Genomic DNA, 20,692 nt, shown 5'->3' on the forward strand with positions numbered 1-20,692 from the left:
TGAATGAATTAAGAAAAATAAAACTGAATATTGGCTTTGCTGGTACAGTAGACCTCCTCGGCTCTGACGTAATGTTTTCCCATTGCAGACCACGTGTCATTCCCTAGAGTATAATTTCTTTGTTTAAGGTTTGCACTTGGTTGCACATGGGAAGGCACATGAATATGGATACAATTTCAAACAAAGAATAATATTCTGAAGAGAATGACACGTGGTCTGAAATGGAACAACATTACTCGAGCGCTCCAGAGCCGAGGAGGTCTGTTGGTTGGGCACACTTATAAAAAACATTACTCAACATTACTTAACTGTACTTATATAAAACATAATACCATTTCTTGAGGCACTGCAAGATGGGAAATGGGAGCCCTGCACTAACACCTAATGATTGGCTGATCATGCATCATACTATACCTTGGTTTCAGGTGATTCTTCTGTTGGACCTCCACCTTCACTGTGAGCCATAACAAAGTGAATCTGAAGAGCATCAGGAGACTCAAATGCCACCATACACAATGGACAAATGAATCCCTATCAATAACAAAACAACATTTTCAGACAATTACAGTCCCAATCCTATCGATTATGACCTTAAGATTCATGACTGGAGGGTTGGTGCTATCCAAATGCTGGCGAGAAAGGCAGCTCTCTATGAAGTGTGCTTGTGTCAACCATCAGCATCACCATGCTCGCTCCTGTCATGAATTGTAAGGTCTCTAATATTATGCAAAACCAACCCAAGAATCTTAAATAGATATCCTATATGTAGTCTATTCATATGCATAACAGTTCAAACCTCTCTTAACTAATGAAGAAGCAATTATATTACATATTTTATGCATAATTTGGTTTGGCAACCAATGCAGTGTTCCATTATGCTGCAAATAATCCCTGTCAAACTTAACGTGTTTGTCATACTAAATTAAAACTAATAAATCAGTAAGTTATGTATGTCCAGCAAAAGAGTAGAGCGGTGTGTAAAAAGGGCCTATCTGAAGACAACTGAAATATATGAATCAACTAGAACAACTCCACTTAGATGACTTTCTCAAACTATAAAATCAACAAAAATGAAGTTGTCATTCAATCTTCGAATAGAATCTTGAAATAATATCATATTTTTGGGAGGATGACAAAAAAGCTTAATGATTATTCATTTCAATTGAGCGTTTCTTCATGCTTGACTGAATAAACATTAAAAGTATTAGAGCTTATGACAAAAATACAATTTATTTTAACACCCACAAATTAGTAATTAAACACGAGCAATTCTGAAATACCAGGGTTAAAGAATATAATCTTTTGATCTATAATAATATTTTTTCACTATTAAAGTGCTTCATATTAATATATGAAGTCTCAATTAAAGAATTAAGCTTACTTTAAAAAGTTATACAAATAAAGAAAAAAAGTAAGAAAAAAATGAATGAATAAACTAACCGATGCTTCATCGGGCATCGAATGAGACGACTGCAAAAGTAATTAGTCAAAAGATTTAGAAAAAGATGCATAAATAAATCAACACGATATGCAACGATAAAAAGCAACATTTTCCAACTTACCTCCTCAGGTTTTGCAGCCCCTGCCTCTTTCTTGAACAAACGTTTGAACATCTTGATACCAAATGCAGCTAAATTTAAGCTTTGAAGTTCAATAAACAACTATAAAGCTTGTTTTTTTTGTTGCATAACGGTCCTGACTAACACGCTGAACGACTCATACTATAACTCAAATTTGGTACCAACAAAGATGGCGCCCAATCGACTTGTTCATACGTAATTGAGTGGTGGGTAACCTGTGGTAAGGTATGGACGAAAGGGGCTGTAAAGCTAGATATCATTTTCACTTTTTTTAGATTTTTTACTCCTTTTTCAGTTTTTTCAGAGTTAATAGAGATCGTCATACGATGCAGTATTTTAAGCTAATTGGCACCATGAGGAAGTTTGATACAAATTTGCAAACTTCTATTCCAGGAATTTCAAAGTATTTCCAGGGCCTTGATGCTTAGAGAAAATAGCTGATGCCGATAGAAAGTTCATCCTAGATAAGTTTAAAGATTTCAAAGAGGAGCTCACTAAACTTTTTAAGAACATAAATAAAGATATTACTGATGCTTTTAAGCACATGAAACAACTAAATGTTTCGACTGGAGAGCTAACAGAAAAATCTACTCGGCTAGCAATCGCTCTCGCATCAAACACAAATCCTCTCAAGCTCCTTTTCGATGGCCCTAAAATTGAAACCATCCATCATCTAACTGCAGAAGTTACTAGCATCAATGCGACAACTCAAAAACCGGGAAAGGAACTGGTTTCAACTTTAACTGAGCTAAAAAATGATACATGGACTGTGGCCAATGCATTTCTTGGAAGTAAGAGAAAAATTAGCCACACTATTGAAACGGTGATTAACAGTATGAAAAATGGACAGTTAGTGGATGATGTTGACGATGCTGCTGGCCAGCTTATAAAAGAGTATGATTCTTTCCAACCGAACAGAGAACTCTCAAGAAATACTTTGGCGAAAAACGATGCTCTTTGGTCAGCGTTCAAAAATGTCGTATGTGATGTCTTTGATTCTGCCGGGATTTCTGGTTCATTACACAAACATGATATCGATCTTTCGTGTGGGAGACTAGAAGCGCGCTTATCCCAATTTTTCATTCTGCGAGTGGAAATGTTTGACTTCCAGTTTCAATTGATAGACGCTGTTGCTGCTGTGGCTCGTGGAAATATGGCAAAAAGACTTTCTAAGAGCTTCAGCCAAGGGACTGATATTGTCAGTGCCAAGCAACTGATGGTTGGGTTTTTTATGATGCAAAGCAAATTCCAAAGAACGGTATCCCTGTACTGCGACTTCTTGGAATATAGACGATATGGAGAACAAACTGTTGGCGCATGCTCCCAAAGGAATCATGGTCTCTTCGAGACCAAATATCTTGATGCCTTGATCAATTATAAAGACAAGACAGCCATCATACAAATGGAGAGAGAAGTCTATACATCCCCCGGCACTGACACGTGCTCAATTTCCAGGAACCACTGGCTTTATTGACATGCCAGCCTTGTCCAAAGGAGCAACAATATCGTTTAGGCTACCATCACAAACTAAATGGCTTTTAGAAAACCGTTGGTTTTTGGAGGGAGAAAAGGCTATTCCTTTTGTAGAAAACTTTGAAATATTCCTACCTTTAAAATATTACAAAACAGGAGCACAAAGAGAGTTTACTACCACTGTAGTCAGAATTGCCTCCATTGCAAGTAGTCTACTGTCTCCACAAGCAGAGGTGGCGTACATCCTTCCACAAGAAGACAACAAGTTTATGAACGTCTACGAAGAAGGCTACACAAGCTGCCCGCCAGCAATTGAAAATCCTTACAGTCTTTGCAGGAACCTTCCTAAAATTTGCAGCAAGTCTTATTATAGAAGGGAAAGACATAGTCTCCTCCCTACCATCCTTTCTACTTGGAGTCTGAGTGTCAGAGTTCAACAAGGCTGGCGAATGTTGTAGTGGGAATCACCATCGCCCGCAACAACGCTGCTAATAAGAGGGAAAGTTAGGCTGCGACTGAATTTACAGCAGGTTATACTAGACAAGAAGAATTCGATTGCCCCGTGTGCTTCAGTACTTGGCTGTTGCTCTGGGAATCGTTACAGAATCTCGATCTACAATAATACCTGTGTCCCTTGTCCAACTAATTCAGCATCAGTTCATCATGGATTGTACTGCCAAAACAACTGATAACACCGTCTAATGAAATGGTCATAGCTGTGGTTAAACAAATATAGTTTTAATGCTTTCATAACTATATTATTGATTAGTATTGATTGTATTAGCCTAAAAAACTTTAACTGAAATGTCTTTCTGACAAAAAAGCTTTACTGTTGTAAGACTGAGTTCTAACCCGGCCCGCAACAATAACAAAAATAACACTGAATGATAATCATATTAATTAATCCATTTTAAATCATCAATAGAATATATTTCAACGGTTAATTAACCGATTGAGAATCATGAAGCACTCTTCAATTTATATAATATATGGTGCAGTATTAACCAGAGTTGGTTCTAGCCAGAAATGGCCTTCAACCCAGGCCTTGACATACTTGAGTCCGTAAATATCAACATGTGAGTTGAGTGATGGTTCAGTTATAAAATGTAGTGGTAGTGTTGGACACCAGGGAAAAACGTTTGCGCATGCGTGTACTTCAGCACGTTTTCTAAGAATTTTGAAGAGTTTGAGTGAGAAAATAAATGTTTGTCTTCTCCAAGTAAACAAAAAAAATCGCGAGTATGCAATTGTCAGACCAAGATACTGTATTAACAAACACGATATGAAAGAATTACCCTTAAGTCAAGCATGGACACTAGGTTTTAGCATTTTGTGAAGTCCAATTTATAAGGCATGTTTGAAAGTCAAATTTACATATGTTTTGAATAATTTGCATGCGGATTCACCACTACCCCTCTCCTCCCTCCTCTCCCCATTCTCCCTCTCCTCCCTCCTCTCCCTACTCCCCCTCCCCTCCTCTTCCTTCTTTTCCCAGTTCCAATCCCCTTCCTTCCCTTCCCTTTGGGCCGCTACGCAGACTAGAGCATGCGCAGACGCTTTTCACTCGTGTCGTAGTGATGCGTCGGGAGGGAACTTCACGGAAGAGCCCCATACGGCAGGGTTGTAAGATAAAAGTATTTTTAATGCTGAATGTAAACAAAAAAAGTAGACACCCTTTCTATTGAAAAAAAGAACGCTGTTTGCTTGAATTATTAATAAAAATCTTTATAGAAAATAAAAAAATAAAAAATATGCAAGAAAAATCTAAGGCCGAGTGAAAAGAACAAAAAGAAAAAAATAAGTACGTCTCTTAATACGATGGGAATCGAACCCACGTCTACCAACTTTAAGTAGATAATTAATTCCTAAGTGCAGAAGAAAAAAATATATAGTGCCTTCATGCCATATCCCCGAGACATCCGATGAGGCGTCGTATGGACCTCGGACCTGACGGCAATTAAGTCCCTCTGCCCTTGGGTGTATGGATTACGCAGGACTGTGTTCTATCCGAAACATCAGGGGAGAGACTAGCCGGCCCCCAGACCATATCTATGAGCTAATCCCTTGCACAACCTGCCAAACACTGGCACGTTGATTTGAAGTGGAAAAATAATCTAGTCTATCCAGTCGATTGTTTTCTTTATTGTTCATGCTAATTTCCTGAAATCGTGGCCGAGTGGAAACACAATGAGTCAATAACGTTTAAGGGAGATTGCTGCTTAGATGGGTGACCTGATGAAATTTATATTTGCCAAATTCTTCTTTTTATTCTCTTCAGTTATCATTGAATAGATAATTAATATAGGCATTATACTGAATGTTTGGTTTTTTTTTCTTTTTCTTTTCACACTTTCATAATCTGTTTGGCCGATCCCTGTCTACCCAAGAGTTTGAAAAGTTTCTGAGCAACGGATTTAGTTTCCTTTTTGTTTCTGATTTTTCTTGAAGAGTTTTTGGCGTTGTCATTTGTCATTGTTTTCGTTGCGAGGTAAAAGATTGGAAATGGCGATGGAACTGAACTGAACTGAAAAAAAAGGATCAATTGGCCAAGGCAGGTGAGGCGCTATGATAAAAAACAAAGCAATACCAGCAGAACATATTTTTTCAAATCAACTGAATATACAAGTCAGGCTATATAAGACTTTTTCAACGTTTTTACTTTAGTAATTTAGATTATTACTAGTAAGAGAGAGAAAATAAAGAAAATATTGAAAAATTGACACGTGACTTTTGGACTTCCGCTCAAAATATCTTCGGGGGGTCCTAGCCCTTAACAAAGCGGCTTTACCTCTTACAAAAAAAATATCGAGCATGGCTGAAATAATGTCTCTAAAAAAATCTATATGATTGGCGAAATTTTTATTTTTATTTCATTCTTCGTTATACCAATACTTAAAAAAGAGGTATGTGTCATTTCTTTAGTTTTTTGGGGTGTTTTAGAGGTGGAAAATCGAGGATGAAGAGAGCCGACCATTGAATAGTGGCTGTCGATCGGTGTCTACGTCCGGGGTTTTCTACATTCGGGGCTTTGGTTCATTCACCAAGACTCAAGTTCCCGTACGTAGAGCTCGAAATTCGAATTTGTTTTTGTTTTTAGGACAGGAAGTGGATAACTCACAGGTCCAGGACAGAGATCTAAGGACTAAGAATGGACTCAGCTAAGAAAAACTGCGAGGAATCTGAGATGGCAGTCGAAAGTATACCTGGGGAAGGTCCTTGTATGGTTGATACGAAAGAGATCGACCCGGATCAGGAAGAGATCGAAAACGATTTGGAATTTGATTCAGAATTTTCACAAGAGCATGTTAATAGTTCACTGTCCGACCTAGGTAAGCTTATGTAAACTTATTTCAGCAGTCAAATTATTTTTCGAATATTTATGTTTGATATTTTTATATTTACATGATATTTATACCACTATAGTGAAAGATACTAAGGACTTTTAAGCTCCACGCGTTTGAGCTAGGGTTTTAATTTTCAATCCTCGTAAAATATTTACAAAAATATATACAATCTATATAATTATTCTCTGAACACCTTTTTTATTTCTAAAAAGTTTATTTTTCCATTTTTATATTGCTGCTATTTATACCTAGAATTTCATAGAGATTTTTTATAGGAGACCAATACTGAATGCTCTTGCTACTCAGAAGAAAACATGATATATTCATTTTCTTAGGTGTAGATGGTGGTGGTGGTGTTAAGCGAAAACATGAAGACCTAATGCATATTGAAGGATCTGAAGCTAAGAGTGCTCACATTGAAGAGCAAGGAAGTGAAGGATACAATGCTGTTCAAGATCTGGTAATAAAAAAATTGTCCAATTAATTTAATGGAAACTTTATTTCATTTTTATATCTTTAAAAATTGTAAATCTCACTATCATTAGGTAATTTACAATTGACTACTTGGACACGTACTTCCACATATACATACTTCGGAACGAGAAAGCTGAGAAAAAAAATATATATATATAACATTTATAAAGATAAAAAAAATGTGATAAGAATAAAATATGAGAAAGAAAAAGAAAAAAAAACAATTCAAAGAGCCAGGGGGGTCTAATGCTTTAAGAGTTCTGGATCGAGCCATTCCTTATTTCTGCTGCAAAAAATATAATAGGTAGATCGGATGACTATTTTGGTTATTTTTCTTATTAAATATTTTTGTAATATTAATAATGATGATGATTATTATTATTATTATTATTATACAGCTTCTCATTAATCCCATATAGGTAACTGTCCAATTATTTTCTTAATTGGACAGGTCTTGTTGATATGTGATTAATTAGGCAGCTATATAATTAATAGGTAATGGGATTTCATGCTCCCCAATCAAGAAATAATTAGACTCGAAAAATTCCTCAGACTGCCAAATTGGACTCGGCCTACGGCCTCATCCAATTTTGTCAGTCCTCGGAATTTAGCATTAGAGTCCTATTACATATACTAATAAAATAGTTTATTCAAACTGCATGATTTTTTTGTTTGTTTGAGAAAATGAAATCTGAAAATAATTCTGAAAATGAAAAAAAACATGGTGGTTGCAAATTCTGCCTCCACAAAACTTATCACACTATTGAATGATCAAGTTGTATGTGGGATTTTATATGCCCAGAGCCTGTTTTCCAATTTGAAACTGGATCACAGTTTACTTGTAACACTTGTTCAAATTCTAGATTGATATTATATATGAATATGAAGCTTCACCATTCAGATCATATAGGGGGGGGTGGGGATTGGAACCCCAGCTCCCCCAAATATATAACACAGAATCTTGTTATGAAATACAAAAAACTTATACAAAAATGTTTTTACCTCCTATATATGCACTTTCCTGCTAAAAAAGATTACTGGATCTACCTATACCTATAGAAAAAATATGAAGTTCATGGTACCTAACTCTTTTCTAATTCCTCTAATACAGGAAGATTCATCTAATTCACTGGAATCATCAGGCTTAACCCAGGAACAAGTTATATCATCTATATCTCAAACATGCCAAGTTGATCCCCTCAGCATCTCTCAAGCTCTGTCTTCGATCACTGGACAAATAAGCCATGAACCAACACTTCTACCCAATTCTTCTCTGGTTGAGAGTCGCGAAGATGGTGTTAATCAAGCTTGGTTTACTACTAAAGAAGACAAGGACAGCTTACAGGGAAAAGGTAAAGTTTATTGACAGTACTTGAACATGTTTTTAGCATGCACTCTATAATAAGATGGGATCCCTGTGTTATTATATAAAATCTATTCAAGCCTCCCTTAGACAAGCTGTGTTTTTAGGGAGTATATATATTTTTAGAATGTCCTTACTCAGAGGAATTGCTGTTAACATATGTGCCCAATTTGCTAGCCCATCTGGCTTAGTTTTTGAAATTTTAAAATGACTCCCAATACCTAACTGTAAAAATTGGAAAAATTCAAAGTTATCACCAGAAAATAGTAGTGACCCCCCTTTTTTCACTTGTAAATATTTGATGCTCCTAATTCCTCTGGCCCCCTCCCCCTCCTAAAATTTAAATGCTCTCTTATTGTCTTCAGTTACTTTTACTTCACAATGTTAAAAATGGAGAGAAAGCAGAGTCAGAAAAGTGCTGTAGTGTGGTTTGAATAACTTTCCCCAAAGCCTATGGTCCTATGTTCGACAGAGATGGAGAAGATACCATGAATTTATTACTTTTTTCATTTCCTTGTAGAACATTTTTTCTGTTTTTGTGTGTGTGTGTGTGTGTCTTTTGTGTGGTTTTTTGTTTGTTTTGTTTTTCGTTTTTGTTTCTGTTTTGTTTTTGTTTTTTTTGTTTTTGTTTTTTGTTTTTTTTTTGTTTTTGTTTTTAATATATAGTTCCTTTTAATAAATTCCACAATGCTTTGTTTTTCGAGTGTGACGTCAAGTTTTTTTTTCCGCGTCAAATTTATTCTGACGTCAAACACGGAATATAAGGCATTGTGGGATTCATTAAAAGGGTATATAGATTTTAGTGTGATACCTAAATTTAGGTGCCTATATTCTTACATATCGGTTTTTCAAAAGCCCTTAAAAAGGGCGTTATGCATGAGTGCAATTCCTCATCAAGGACGCCACATGTGAGCTACGTTTGTGAGTTTCATTAAAAATCGATGCTTTATGACAAATTGCAGGTTTTGGTGTTGTTAGGTTATGATGTACAACATCATTCTTACTGTAAGACGGTGCATCGATGATCCGTATTAGTGCAGTTTATTGCGTGACTTATTCCTATAAAAGTACTCGTTAAGTACATCATTGACGTAAGCCGAACGCTATTGATGATCGATGACAAGCTACAGTAACCAGTACATAAATAACAAAGCGTTTCCAAAAATTTAGATTATTTTTCCTCCTTACCATATTGCCTATGATAATCTTATAATTTTGTTTTTGAATTTTCATTCATTTATTTATTTTTTAACCTTCAAGGTTTTGAAAAACTTGTATGTTCGTGATAATTGCGTAAATAACGCAATCCTATTGTTGTTTGTTAGTTTTCTAATATAATATTCAGTTCATTAAGTCTTGTTGGAGACGGATTCGCCATCTTGCTAAACATGTCGAGTTACGTTTCCTTCGCCATTCGTCGCTTTAATCGCCCATTTTACCTCGAGAGCCGTTTTGTTACCTCTTTTTTACATATTCGAAACTCAAGCACAGTTGAAGCTTCGTCCACAGTTCTTAACAAGAATGAAAATCCTGTCAAGAACTTCGAAGAGATACCAACTCCTCCAAGAGTGCCAATTTTTGGAACCATGTTGAATTTTATGTTAAAAAAAGGCAGACGACCCTTAGCTAAGTACATTCTCGATATGCAATTCGAAGGAGTGAAAGAATATGGAAAAATATCAAAGTTCCATGTTCCTGGGTTTACGACTCCTGTTGTTCAACTCGCCGACCCAAATGAAGCACACAAGCTCTTTCAACTGGAACCAAAGTACCCAAGACGTATTGAAATGCCGGTTGTTGGCAACTTCTTAGAAGGTGAAAAGAAAACTAAAGGAGTGTTCTTTGCTGATGGCCATGACTGGTATCGACACAGGAGTGTGATAAGTAAGAAAATACTAAGACCAAAAGAATTGGTCTCCTATTCACCCATGTTTAACGATGTCGTGTCAGACTTCATGGTGCGATTCGAGAAGGTCAAGGAGGAAAATGTCGGCACTGAATTTGAGAACGAGGTAAAGAATCTCAACAAGGAACTTTTTAAATGGTCCTTCGAGTCTGTGTGTTATTTTCTCTTTGAGAAGAGGTTGGGTTGCCTTGAAGACGAGACAAATGAAAACGCACAAAACCTCATCCAGGCTGTTCATGGCTTTCTTACTTCTGTTTTCCCGGTCAGCCTTTTACCAGCTTCATTATATAAATACTTCAAGACGAACTCTTATAAACGTTTTATAGAGTCTTTTGAAAATATGTACAAGTATGCTGAAGTCTTTATTGATGAGAAAATAAGAGATCTGGGGCAAGAAGGCAAGTTAACTGAAGAAAACCCCACAGGAAATTTGGAAGATCAAGGTGCTGGCTTTTTTGAGTTCTTGATCGCAAACGGAAAGCTCTCCAGAGAAGATATAACTGCAAGTGTTATAGATCTGATGTTTGCAGGAGTTGAGACAACGTCAAATACCATTCTGTGGGCTTTGTACATGCTTGGCAAGAACCTTGAGAAGCAAGAAGTTTTGTATCAAGAAATCACTTCTGTGCTGCAACCCGGGGAGCTCCCATCTGTGGACACCTTGGCCAATATGCCGTACGTCAAGGCGTGTATCAAGGAAACTCTACGATTGTACCCGGTACTTCCAACTCTGGTGCGAGTGTTGCAAGAAGACCAGGTGTTGATGGGATACCACGTCCCAGCTGGCACCCACGTTAATGCACTTTACTACTACATGAGTCGTGATGAGAGTTCTTTTAATGATGCAACTAAATTCATCCCTGAGAGATGGTTAAGAGACACTGATAACCACACTCCTGGAGTTCCCCAGTCATTCGCTTCATTGCCTTTTGGTTTTGGTAAACGAATGTGCGCAGGAAGACGGATTGCAGAACTGGAGATGCACCTTTTGTTGACTAGGATAGTACGAGATTACCAGGTGTTGTATCCTCATGCTGATGATGTTGAACCTGAAGCTCAAGGCGCCATTGTCCCTGATCGCCCAGTGAGAGTCAAATTTATCAAGAGGAACACTTAGAATACGAGCTCATAAAGAAATGAAAAATACTTGGGTCTGTTATATAATTTTAACAAAGCACCTTCCACACTCATTATACAGCACCCATTACTCGTGCATTTAGCAAAAAAAGTTGAACTTGCATGAATAAGATAAAAGGGTTTAAGAAAAACTGGAAGGAAGATAGATTATCATCGTATTTGCAGTTGATGGATCATGTTTGTAAGGCGTAAGACATCAAGTTTAATGGGCAGGTGAACCAATCATTAGTCAGTTAGTCAGGCGTGCATGTATCTGACTTATCTAGTGAGGAATGAGCTAGTATAAAGGGAAACGAAAATTGAAAGGGTTTTGTAACATAAACATATGAAGTAAGATGTTACCCACACATCGTATTTGCAGTTCACTCAACGTGTGTCTGTAAAGTGAAAGACGTCAAATGAACGGGAAGGCCTTGTAAATCAAAAAAAAAAAAAAAAATCAACTGAATCGCCCCTTATATTCCTCGTTTTTACCTCATTATATTTGTATCACTATATATGTATAACTCTATAATTATTCATACAAAATGTGTTGCAAAAGTGCAAGTTTTGCTGTAAAACTTTCTTTCTATTTTCCTATCATTATATTTTATTTTGTATTAGTTCTTAGAAGCAAATCTTTCAGGAGAATTTTGTTAAATGTATTAAAATACTGTATTCAAATCGATTTTTCGTGACCATTTCACTTTTCATTGTATCATTTTTCTCACCTGAACCCGCCCAAAAATTAAACTTTCGCGCGCCTCTGTTGCATCTGGAAAGCAACCTCTTACTTTTTTCGTTGAAAAATTAAAACCATATACTGTATACCTCTAACGAATATATGACATCTTAGAGTGCCCGTGGTTTTGTTGACTTTGCTAGAAAAGAATTTGAGAACCTTTTTTTTTTTTTTTTTTTTGTAATTTTTTTTAGCTCGCTCGCTGCATGTGATTTCCACTATGTTTACGCTGGCTGTACGCATGTCATAAATTTCGTCCATCTTGTTGTTTCACTGCTTGAAAAACTATTTTTAGAATGCTCGGATAAAATTAAATTAAATTCAGAAGAAACAACGGTATTATAGATTCAAACTTTAAAGTAGTTTACTTCGGTCATTTTTCGGTTATTTTTTCACCCATCCATCTCAACCATTGTCATCCACAGGCCAACAAAAGCTCACTCTTCCTCCATTTCGGTTTTATGTAGGCTAGGAAAAACGCTCACCTTTAAAAATTTTTCTTGCAGGTGTAAAATGGAGACAAGGAATGTGGTCCAAAGAAGAGAACGATATCCTGAAAGAAAATATCATCAATTACTGTAAAGTAAGGCTTTGATAAATTAAGCCCCAGCAGTCCCAGTTCCCTAAGTCGCAACCCGTTTAAACCAGCTGAGTTGACCTTCAGAGCAAACTCAAAGTCAGCCAATCACAATTGAGGATTCATCATCGTGTTCAGTCACAATAACCTAAGAAATACGAGTTCTTCGTTCTTTTAGTTGATCGTGTCGAACTTATGGCGGTTTTTTTTTTTTTTTTTTTCAATTACTCAAGAGAAGTCTACATATTGTAGACTCAGAAAATGCTCGGAAAATGCTTAATGAAAATAGTTGACCCATAATTCCTTTCAGAGAACGTGATCAACTCAGCTGGAAGCTTTTAATAGATCACATGCAGCAAATGGCATACGTGATTCCTAAAATTTACAAAATTGCAAAATTGTAAATGAGAAGTAGTGGAGGTCAAGCAAATTTTTCTTACATTGAAAGCTACTAAACGCTAACAAAAAAACAAAAAAATTTCGAAAAGGCTAAACTATGAAGTTTTCCTTCCAGGACAACAATATTGCAGATCCAAATATCATCATTTTCGACATGTCTAAAGACGACAGAAAGGACTTTTACAGGACTATAGGTAAATTATATCAAAGCAAAATCTAGGTCCTCTATTTGATACCACTTTTTTCCTCCAAAGGGATTTGTAAGAAATATTTCATCCTCTCTAACATTACGTCTTTTTTCCCACACGCAGATGTTAAGGTTTATAGTGAAACCAACTGAATTTGTTATTTTCAGCTAAAGGAATAAAGCGCCCATTATTTGCTATCTATCGTCGAGTTCTTCGAATGTACGATCGACGTAACTACATTGGCAAATACTCACCTGAAGAAGTCAAGCAACTCAAGTCACTGAAGGAGAAATATGGTAACGATTGGGCAACTATTGGCGTCGCTATGGGGAGGAGTGCATCTTCTGTAAAGGATAGATACAGACTTCTGAAAGAGAACTGTCAAGCAGGTACATTGTTGCACGTTGATGCATTATATGACTATAGTTTGGGGAGGGTATTCAGGATTGCACAACTATTGGCATCCCTATGGGGGAGGAGTGCCTCTTCTGTAAAGGATAGGTATAAGCCACTAATAGAGATTAGGTCAATCAGCTCATGGTTAATGGAGTTGAATGATTTGGAAACTTCATAGAATAAAGGTATTGTTTTGCATTTGAGGTTGAACCGTACCATCACGTGATACTCGGGACTTTAAGATTTTCAAAATCTATGACGGCGACGTCAACCGGAAGTGTAAATAGTTTCTCTTTGGGGTACTGTTCATTAGAGATTTTATTCAAAACATTGTCAGTAAAGTCAACTCATCCACAGGGAAGACCGACTTTGAAGGCGCAAAACCCCTACTGACCGTGCACGACGAACCAAAGCAAGTATGGCTGAAAATACGCATTTCCTTATTATTTTCATTTTTTAACATTTTTAAAGTGAAAACTTTTATCCGAGGACCACAAACCATGCGGATAAATATTTCCACGCAGATACAGTTAAGTTACTAGATGATAAGTAAGAAATCATGAAAAAAGGCAATTTCCTTTTCGATAAACGATTAATAATGTCACATAGGATTAATTAACAAATAATAAATATTCTAAAACAATTTTTTACGGAAAAAATTCTATATTCCCTAATAGCATAAACAAAGTACAGAACCATTTTTCCTTCTCTATGCACGGTCAACGTCATATAACAATGGATAAAGTCAAACAAAAACCTAGAACAATAGGTTTCCCAACCATTCCGCTCCATTAACTATGATCAGGTAGAGTATTGCTTATTGATGCTTTGTACAAGTATAGTTAGAGTGCAAGGCATGGCATCTTCTGTGAAGCCAGGATAGATATCATAAAGACCAATCAGCTGTAATTAACAGGATTAAAGTTTGTTTCCTTTCCTTGCCATCTCACAGGCAAATGGACGGCAGAAGAAGAAGAACGTCTATCTAATGCGGTACATGAATTAAGTGGGACGCAAGCAGGAGATGTTGTCACTACTGGGATTTCATGGGCCCTTGTGGCGGAAAAAGTCGAAACACGATCAGAAAAGCAATGCAGGTCGAAATGGTTAGTCAGGATACTCAGTCTATAATATTCAAAAAAAAAAAAAAAAAAAAAAAAAAAAAAAAAAAAAAAAAAAAAGAAATGAAAACGAAAAGAAAATACTAAAGGAAAAGTATTTATTATAATGTCTGTAAAACTAATCTAATTCAAAGCACCAGTGCAAATATTCTAAATATTGTAATCTTACTTGATTTAATCTTCATGTCATCAAATCCTTTGGTATCGGAATTTTTTCCAGGTTAAATTACTTGAATTGGAAAGAAAAAGGAGGCAAGGAGTGGACAAAACAAGACGAGATAAAACTCATTAACAGGTATGAAGTACGATTATGTATATATATCTCTTTCCCTCCCCGTTTTCCCTTCTCTCTCCCTTCCTTTCTTCCTTCCCTTCCCTCCTTCCTTGCTTGCTTACTTCATTCCTTCCTCTCGCCATTCCTTCCTTCCTCTCGCCATTCCTTCCTTCCTCCCGACCCGTCTTTCTTCTTCTATCCATCTATTAGTCGTTTCGAAGTTTCCTTCTTAATCTCGTTTTTTTTAAGAAAAAAAGAGAGGTTCGAATGTCCAATTCCCAATGAAAGCCATTGAGTTGTTTCCCAAGTGGGTTTTAATATTAAACAAACCAATTCCATTCTATCACTCTTTCCAGGATTTACGAATTAGATGTCGAAAACGAAAATCTCATTGATTGGAAAACTTTGATGACAAACTGGACAAGGTAAATAAGAATAGGAGCATCATTTCTTTACCCGTAAACTGTCCTTCACTTAAGTAATATTTTCCATTCCCAGTGTCCGATCGCCGCAGTGGCTTCGCAGCAAATGGTGGGCAATGAAAAAACATATTCCAGCGAATGATATGAGCTTTAGAGGTAAGTGGCGTACGTCAAACATTGTTTTGTCGAAAATTTGCTCTATATAATTCCTCTAAGTATTGACCAAGTTGTTTCTCTCGATCTCTATTCCAGATATAGTAGGATACTTGCACCTTCACTATGTAGATACGTTACAGTCCAAAATAGAAAGACAAGAATCACGGTACAAGAACAGGCTTCCACAAGGATATGGATCAGTGCTTAGAAATCTTGAAAGATCCAATGCACACAATGCTAATATTCCCCATACTATAACAGGTGAGATTCATTCCTTGGCCCATTCTCAATCAATACTATGAACAATAGCGTAGAGATGGCAAACGCCCAACATTCTTTCCCCTTTTCTGTCGTTCTACTCTAACCGTGAATACTCGAGTTTGTCAACCTATCAGATAACGAATTAAAAAAAATAGAATTTGAGTTACATGTATTGAAAGTCTATAAAAGCGATGAGATGAAATGATGAAGGAGAGAAAAAAAAGCATAATTACACAAATGAAAAATAAAATAAACTCGAGAGTTCACGGTTGGAGTAGAACGACAGTTATATTCAAGCTTCCATTTTTTTTTTTTTTTTTTTAAGTTGTCAAACATAGTTGAAGTGGCTAAAAAATGTTTTGTTCCAAGTTGAGATAACAGAAAAATCATTTTGGGACTTCCGATGTTGGTGAACTTCTTGTGGATTTGGCGGGAACGTCCGTGCTAAAAACGCGTGCCCTGCCTTATAACTCAGGGACTCTAACTACACTACTGACTTCAGTCAACCTATTGTTTGTTGATAATTTCAGTGAATAGTGATGGATCCATTGTAACAAAAGACGATAATTCCACACACGCAATGACGAATCCCGGAAGGTACGAGGTTTTACAACTCAACAACGTTTCATCTCCCGATGGGGTGTTTAATACTCAGGCCAACCAGCTCCAGCCGTCATATATAATTCACTCCATGCAGCCTTCCTCGATTACTGCACAGACATATATCATACAGCAACCCACTATTGAAGTAGTAAGACACCATGACACAAGTCAAGTAGATACTGGTGCAGTACATGGTGAACAGGTGAGTAGAGAAATATTGGAATGGCTTGGTTAATGATGCTTAGTCAATAGACTCTTAAACTGATAAACATATGAATATTCTAAGCATTTCTAATCTAAGCATTTTTTTAAAGAACTGTATGGCACTAACGCATCTCATGCGCTAACAAGCTCGTTATCAGGCAATCTCGTACCGAGAGCCTGCGTTTCTTCTGGCCTGCGGCGAAGAACGAGGATTAAAAAATTCTTAGTTTTAAAAGTTGATATCTATGTCATTTGAAGGGCAATCTTTACGATGTGACAAATTTGTAGTAGAAAAGTAGTAGAAAAGTAGACTCGTTTTTCCGATAAATCAAAATCTTTTAATGTTACGCTAGCGTGATAAGGGTCTGTTGTGTCTCACAAATGTGTTGTCTTATACCATGGCAATCAAGGTTTTTAGAATGAGCATGACCAAGCCTCCGGTTTGGAAACAATTAATCTTTTTTGTAGTGCCTTGCAATTTTCTAAAATGAATTGTCGTACAAATGTACAATTTAAGAATTTGATTCATATTGATTTAGCTCTCTCAAGAGGATTTTTGGAAAAATATTTTAAAAAAGGGTGACACTATTACACTATAGGATAAGCATCCACGAATCAAGTCAAATAAAGTCGATAAACTATTCAAGAGTTTCAGCACATTTGTACGGTAATTCAACGAGAATGTTCGAGAATGTGGTCATTAATTGTATTGGATTGTGTCACCAAAAAGTTCGGACATTGTTTTGAACCATGCCCGAATCTTTTGGCGACCGTAACACAATCCAATACAATTTGTACCACGTGACAGCTAGCGCAAAAATGGTGAATTGTGCAAAACTCATGCTCCCTTTTTTCCAGGTTCAAATCTCTCCTCAAGGTGTTGTCATGACGGCCGTCCTTCATCCTCATCATTCAGTACGCTGCTTACCAGAAGTAAACCCGGAACTGGCTCAAGCCATCGTACAGACAGACATCTCTGGACCTGTGGAGGCTACCCATCATTTAATACAACATGAAGTCCCTGTCTCCATGAACCAGCCTAATGATCAACAACAACTTCAAACACAAATAACCAACCAAGTCAACATTACCAGCCATCCAACAGGGACACTCATTGACAGTGCTAACAGCCACGAATCGAATTCTGAAGAGATCAATCATGGTGCTGTTCTGGTCGGTATTGCAGACAACTCACTAACAACCCAGAATACTGAGGACATCAGTACGAATACTACAGATCGGCCTATTAATACAACACAATATCAGCAAGGTACTTAGCTTGGTGAAATTATCACATGCACTAGCACGGTCATCTCTCATTTCTGATTGATTATCGCGTGCGGCTAGAGTTTGTAGGGTGACTTCCTGATCTGAGTTCGGTTTCTCTCTCGGTGTTCCAGTTTTCCTTTCTCCCCCAAGGCTATTGCGCACGCAACTATTCGATCTGTGAGTTTGCCTGTGGTTTTGATCTGTGGTTTTGATCAGTCGTTAGAGGTTGTTTCAGGGCTTGATAAAGTTGAAGCTATGTAGATTTGCTAATACCCTTTGCTTTACAGGTCCAGCAGCTATTGCACAATCACTTGATGGTACAGAACTGTGCGCCACCGCTGTGAGTGGTCAACAACTACCTGAAGGAAGAATACTACAAGTGTCCAACCTTTCTTCTTTAATCGCTACGTATTCCACAGCAGCTTTCTCAACCAGCACATCAACGAGTTCCCCCCAAGTCTCCCATCATGCTTTGCAAAAATCAAATACTGACACTCAGTCAATCGGAAGTTCTACTGCTCATTCCTTCCAAATCTCAGACGTTTCACAAACCACCGCCAATAACTTCAGGAGGTCGCACAGCAATTCCACTGAGCTTGTACATCATTCTTTACAAAGTGCAACCACTTTGTCCCATCATACAATACATGGTGTTGGCAATGATGAATTGGACTCTCGGCAAGTTTCGCATGGACTGACAAGCAGCAATCCAAACCTATCAGCTAGTGATTTAGTTCCACAAGCAGATCTCCCTGAGCAATTTCTCCAGTCACAAGCAGACGATGCAGTAGAGTTAACATTACCTTCTTCAAGTAGTAACGACATTGTCATGTCTTCTGACGTTTCTGCTTGCGTTACCTCTATTCACCCCGACTTCAGTCACGCTGGTCAAGTGGTTACTATGGCAACCTTAAGTACATCTGATTCATTGATGATGATGGGACAAGATGGGGAACACTGTGTCATAGTTGAAGAGGAATGTCATGGATGATGATGTTATATGCCAATACCACTGATAGATAGGACAGAATGCTTCATGATGGAACAAGATTACGAAGGCTATGCCATATTGCAAGGGGATTGCCGTGGATTGATGCTAATCAGTGATACTGGTAAAAGCATACCTTAAGATAGAGAAGAAGACTATGTCATAGTGTAAGAGGAATGCCATTGTAAATGATGATACTGAAATTGGTAAAAAGCATACTCTGAGCACATCAGAATTATCTTTGACAATGGAGGAAGATGAAGGACACTCTGTCATATTCAAACAAGAATACCATGCATGACGATGTTATTGACAAAGAAACTGGTGATATTGCATACCTGATTCTTTGAGGATGATGGGGCAAGATGGAGACGATTGTGTCATAGTTGAAGACGAATGCCATGGATAACCATATTATCTGCAAAGACACTGGTGCTTTGATGCTCAACATTTGTGTTTTTCGAAGATGCCTGTCACATTATATACAACTTTATTTCCCAACTATGTGAACTCATTACATTTGTGAGCAGTTCAAATACTAAGTTGAATGCTTGGGGCAAATACACCTTGGAGACATACAATACCCCCAAATTGGTTTAAAAAAGGGTAAATCAAGGCTTGATGTTCGTTGACATATATATACACGTCAAATAAACGCTGGTTTCAATAGCTTGTCATCTAATATGAAAAACTATTGCCCAAGCTTGAGATGTTTACTAGATACAAGTATAGTATCATACAAAACAGTCTGTTAGTCTTGCGCCATCATTGAAATCTGGTGGCCAATATTCCATTTTACAGTTCCATTCAGTGTCCACAAATAATAGTTCCCAGTGGAGGCTGGAGTTACCATGCATGATAAACTGTAGTTTTCCTATGGGCAGAAACTCCAGCCACGGCTAGGAACTATTATTTGTGGTCACTGAATGGAACTGTAAAATGGATTATTGACTTCAACTCCAGTTCAATTCAATTTGTCTAATTATTCATTGGTGTTATTAAAAGGGGCAAAGCATTTGTTTCTTATCTTTTGGTGAATGAAATGAATATAACATTAATTAAAGATCAAAGAAAACCAAAACCCTTTTGTGTATTGATTTAATTGGATCTATAGGTAGTTTTTGATAAAACCCAAAAAATATAATTCAACTAATTCAATGTTATTTAAAAATTATTAATTATGACTTATTACTAACTGTTAGTGATGTAAAATCTCTGTATTTTGAGCACTTTAGGAAACTCAAAATTTTTTACTGATTTTTTGTTTTGTTTTGAAAACGTTTTTGGCTTGGTTGTGCTATATTCTTCTATTTATCTAGGAAGTGCAAGTGAGCTAGAATTGATTCAGATGTGGCCAAAAAAACATGGCACATCCTTGAACCAATCAATAGCTACAGTGTACATAACCATGCGAGCTGAGGATAATTTCTGGACCTACACAATCAGAACGCAGCATTGATAGACCACTAGTTAGATTTGACTAAAAAAGCATAGCCATACCTGAAATGGTGTCAAATAGCCCGGGGGGGTACTCCCATATATGGACTATACGGGGATGATCCGAACAGGGGATGATTTTTCAAGCTTCTTGTCATAAACAGGGTATGCAATTTCACTCAAGTTCCAAGTTCTTCCCAAGTTTCCTGTCATATTCAGGGTTTCTACTTTCGTATTGACCGAAACTGGTTATTATGGTTGTAAAAAAACGATACACATGATGATTGAAACAGGAACTCAGTGCAATAAATTATATCTTTTGTCATGAAACAGGGTCTACAAATTTGGTTTTTTTTGTCATAAACAGGGTACCCCTTTCAGAACTCCAGCGGAACACCC

At 37.0% G+C, this 20,692-nt stretch overlaps 3 protein-coding genes and 1 pseudogene across 5 annotated transcripts in view; 3 read left to right on the forward strand and 1 right to left on the reverse strand.

Annotated features, from left to right (window-relative positions):
- LOC116305142 (uncharacterized) overlaps nucleotides 1-1,766 on the reverse strand; it is a 38,009-nt gene extending 36,243 nt beyond the window's left edge. For 2 of the 3 annotated variants that reach the window (XM_089035579.1, XM_089035577.1), the window contains exons 1-3: nucleotides 1,563-1,766; nucleotides 1,441-1,470; nucleotides 415-531 (exon numbers count right to left, since the gene is read on the reverse strand). In XM_089035579.1, the coding sequence (XP_088891705.1) occupies nucleotides 415-531; nucleotides 1,441-1,470; nucleotides 1,563-1,613 (198 nt within the window). In that variant the 5' untranslated portion in view covers nucleotides 1,614-1,766. The remainder of the gene's footprint in view (nucleotides 1-414; nucleotides 532-1,440; nucleotides 1,471-1,562) is intronic. The other variant, XM_089035578.1, reaches the window with a different exon arrangement.
- Nucleotides 1,767-1,906: 140 nt separating this feature from the next.
- LOC148908871 (uncharacterized) lies at nucleotides 1,907-3,742 on the forward strand (annotated as a pseudogene).
- A 2,097-nt stretch (nucleotides 3,743-5,839) lies between these two features.
- On the forward strand, nucleotides 5,840-19,937 carry LOC116305136 (uncharacterized). Its single transcript, XM_031714972.2, has 15 exons — nucleotides 5,840-5,956; nucleotides 6,151-6,382; nucleotides 6,733-6,857; nucleotides 7,983-8,223; nucleotides 12,505-12,581; nucleotides 13,090-13,168; nucleotides 13,330-13,551; nucleotides 14,511-14,664; nucleotides 14,900-14,974; nucleotides 15,310-15,378; nucleotides 15,452-15,531; nucleotides 15,628-15,792; nucleotides 16,323-16,597; nucleotides 17,458-17,869; nucleotides 18,156-19,937. The coding sequence occupies exons 2-15, from the start codon at nucleotides 6,202-6,204 to the stop codon at nucleotides 18,857-18,859; spliced, it is 2,859 nt and encodes a 952-aa protein (XP_031570832.2). The 5' UTR covers nucleotides 5,840-5,956; nucleotides 6,151-6,201; the 3' UTR covers nucleotides 18,860-19,937.
- LOC116305137 (cytochrome P450 10-like) lies at nucleotides 9,412-11,944 on the forward strand. Its single transcript, XM_031714973.2, has one exon. The coding sequence runs from the start codon at nucleotides 9,623-9,625 to the stop codon at nucleotides 11,255-11,257; it is 1,635 nt and encodes a 544-aa protein (XP_031570833.1). The 5' UTR covers nucleotides 9,412-9,622; the 3' UTR covers nucleotides 11,258-11,944.
- Nucleotides 19,938-20,692: the final 755 nt, after the last annotated feature.

Source organism: Actinia tenebrosa, unplaced genomic scaffold (assembly GCF_029948245.1).
Source record: "Actinia tenebrosa isolate PJP-AT-01 unplaced genomic scaffold, QUT_ActTen_1.0 PGA_scaffold3__52_contigs__length_22856419, whole genome shotgun sequence".
Taxonomy (NCBI): domain Eukaryota; kingdom Metazoa; phylum Cnidaria; class Anthozoa; order Actiniaria; family Actiniidae; genus Actinia; species Actinia tenebrosa.

Coding starts and splice junctions, on each gene's coding strand:
- LOC116305136 (XM_031714972.2), top strand. CDS start 6,202: ATGGACTCAGCTAAGAAAAACTGCGAGGAATCTGAGATGGCAGTCGAA. Junction 14,975..15,309: donor GAGATAAAACTCATTAACAG/GTATGAAGTACG, acceptor CACTCTTTCCAG/GATTTACGAATTAGATGTCG. Junction 15,532..15,627: donor GAATGATATGAGCTTTAGAG/GTAAGTGGCGTA, acceptor TCTCTATTCCAG/ATATAGTAGGATACTTGCAC.
- LOC116305137 (XM_031714973.2), top strand. CDS start 9,623: ATGTCGAGTTACGTTTCCTTCGCCATTCGTCGCTTTAATCGCCCATTT.